The sequence below is a fragment of the Pteropus alecto genome, unplaced genomic scaffold (genome assembly GCF_000325575.1).
Source record: "Pteropus alecto unplaced genomic scaffold, ASM32557v1 scaffold134, whole genome shotgun sequence".
NCBI lineage: Eukaryota > Metazoa > Chordata > Mammalia > Chiroptera > Pteropodidae > Pteropus > Pteropus alecto.
Window position 1 is genome coordinate 5,476,713 of NW_006436283.1, and position 2,556 is coordinate 5,479,268.

A 2,556-nucleotide genomic window follows, 5' to 3' on the forward strand; every position below is an offset into this window, starting at 1 on the left:
CCCTCCCAGCCCCCGCCACAGACACCACCTCCTTCCTGCCTTTGGAACCTCCACCCTCCCTGCTCCTTCTGTTCTGGTCTGTCCTCCCCACCCTCCGGGGGCCCGCTCACGGTCCCCAGAGAGTTCCACGGGATCCTACCAGCCCACCGACCTGACCGTTGGCGTCATTTACCTGCTATTAATAATATCCTGAACTATCAGCCAACTAGTTCAAGGACATGTCTCCTCTCCCATTAAGTCCTTTGAGGGTTGGAATAGAACATAAAGCCACCTGGAATGGTGGCTGGAAAACTGTAGTATGGGGACAATGTTCCTATGTTATCTTTATCCATTCCCGCCCCTCCACACACACAGGTCTAAACAGATTTCCTGATAGTGGGGACAATGTCAGCACCATCACCACCCAGCTGGGAAGTCACTTAACTTCCTTCCTAAACTGTAAAATGGGGACGGTGGGTGGTAACTCCTGCCTCGTTTGAGGATCATATGCGCTGACACGTTAAAGGCTCCCGTTTCTCACTATTAGGATGAGGTGCTTTGAAAATGTAAATGTCTAGCCTGGGTGAGCACAGACCATAAAGAAGGGGACCCTCGGGAGCCGTGGGCTTCCTGGCAGGCAAGCAGGTGTTGCAGGTGCAGGGAGGGGAGCACGGGGGTGACGTCTGACTGGGGAATGAGGCCAGTGCAGTGGTGGCTGGTTCCAGAGAGAGTGGGGAGGAGCGGCAGGGTCTGGAGTCAGTCCGGGGCCGAATCCTGGCCCAGGAAGGTGCACCCTTGGGGGACAGAGCAGGCCCTCACCCTGGTCTTGATGTTCTTGGCCCGGCCAGCGTAGGTCAGGGTGTTCCGGGACTCCTCAAAGGCGCTGCTCGCGGGGCTGATGTGGGCAATCATCACCGTGCGGCTATTCCCCCCGAGGGAGTCCTGGATGGGGGCAGGGCAGGCCCAGGGTCAGCGGGGGACTGCCACCCGCGACCCTGTGCCTGCCGGGCTGGTCACGATGTCCTCGTGGTATGCATCCTCTCTTTCTTACTGTCTCTCTCTCTCTCTCTCTCACACACACACACACACACACGCACACACACATGGACCCCTGAGTCCCGATCGCCCCTCCCCCTCTCCCACACCCACTTCCCACATCCAGTTTCTTCTCTAAAGTTCAAATTTGAAAATTTCAAGTATCTTGTCAGGATCTCCTGGCTTTTTTTTTTTTAAATAAAAATATTTATTTAAATTAGTTGCAAGTATACATTGGTTAGACGTCTATATAGTTCATAAAACGATCCTCCCAATTGCTCCCTCCCTCCCCTGGCTAAGGTTAAAGAAGTACAAATTCGTAATTCATAGTTGGGCATGGGGGCGGGGAGCACGGCAGAGGGAAAGCAGTCAGCGCTAATATATTGGCTACGTGGAAAACCAGAAGGGAGAGGAGCAGTTAGGGGGATCGTTTTATAAAATATATAAATGTACTTCTTTAACCCTTCACCCCATTCTCCCGGCCCTCCGACCCCCCCTCCCCTCTGTCCGTCACCGAATCGTCCACTATATTTGTGAGTCTGTTTTCGATTAGTTTGTTCTTTTTGTTCCTTAGATTTCCCCATATAAGTGAAATCATACGGTATTCATCTTTCTCTGTCTGACTTATTTCACTCAGCATGAGAACCTCCAGGTCCACCCGTGTTGTTGCCAATGGTAGGATTTCATTTTGTTTAACGGCTGAGTCCTGGCTTTTTCTTTCCCTCCTTTCATACGGGATGACGAGGGAAGGCAGCAGCCACGGGGGGCTGGGAATCCGCCTGGGCCCTTCCCTCCTTCCTCCCGTCACCTCTGGCCCCCAGGGTCCCCTTGCCAACTGCCGATGGCCCTGTCGTTTTGGCTGGAGTGAAGAATAGGAACCTCGGTCTGATTTGGCCTGTGGCCACCCTTTCTCGTGCCCTGAGCCTGACCGTGCCCTGGAGAGTGATGCGGCTGAGCGACCTCGCACAAGCTCCTCTCCTCTCTAATCCTCGGCCTCCATGTTTTTTAAAATGGCAGTAATTGTGTAACTGTCCCTACCTCCCAGCTTCTGGATGCAGTGACGATGACAGGCCGATGGCAGGCGTTAGGTGCACTGCAGCTGTGACATTACACCAGACGGACCTGTGTCTAGATCTTATCTCCATCACTCACACTTCTGAGAGACCTTGGGAGGGCCACTTTGCTTCACTGTGCCTCAGTTCCCCATCTGCAAATAGGAGTACTAATCCCCCTAACTCACAGAGTTGCCGACAGCATGAAGAGAGCCAGTGGGGTGAAGCGCTGAACACAGCTCAGCCAGAACCACTTCCCCAAACAGCAGATGGTGAGCCACGAGGTCAATTGAACCCCCAAATCCAGTCGGCTCTTGGTTCCCTCAGACCTGTAGCCCGGGGGGGGTACCCGATGCAGCTCCTTTCCCTCCCTGCTGCCCGTTCTTTGGCGAGGGTCGCCAGATAAATCATAGGACACCCAGTTATATTTGAGTTTCAGATAAACAATGAATGGGGATTTTTATTTAATAAAATATTAAATAAAATATTT

General features: G+C 52.9%; 1 protein-coding gene across 1 annotated transcript in view; it reads right to left on the reverse strand.

Moving 5' to 3' along the window:
* Window positions 1-2,556, reverse strand: part of KIF19 (kinesin family member 19) — a 23,868-nt gene that overhangs the window by 5,546 nt on the left and 15,766 nt on the right. Inside the window, exon 8 of the mRNA XM_006912409.1 lies at window positions 799-921. Coding sequence (XP_006912471.1) covers window positions 799-921 — 123 coding nt within the window. The remainder of the gene's footprint in view (window positions 1-798; window positions 922-2,556) is intronic.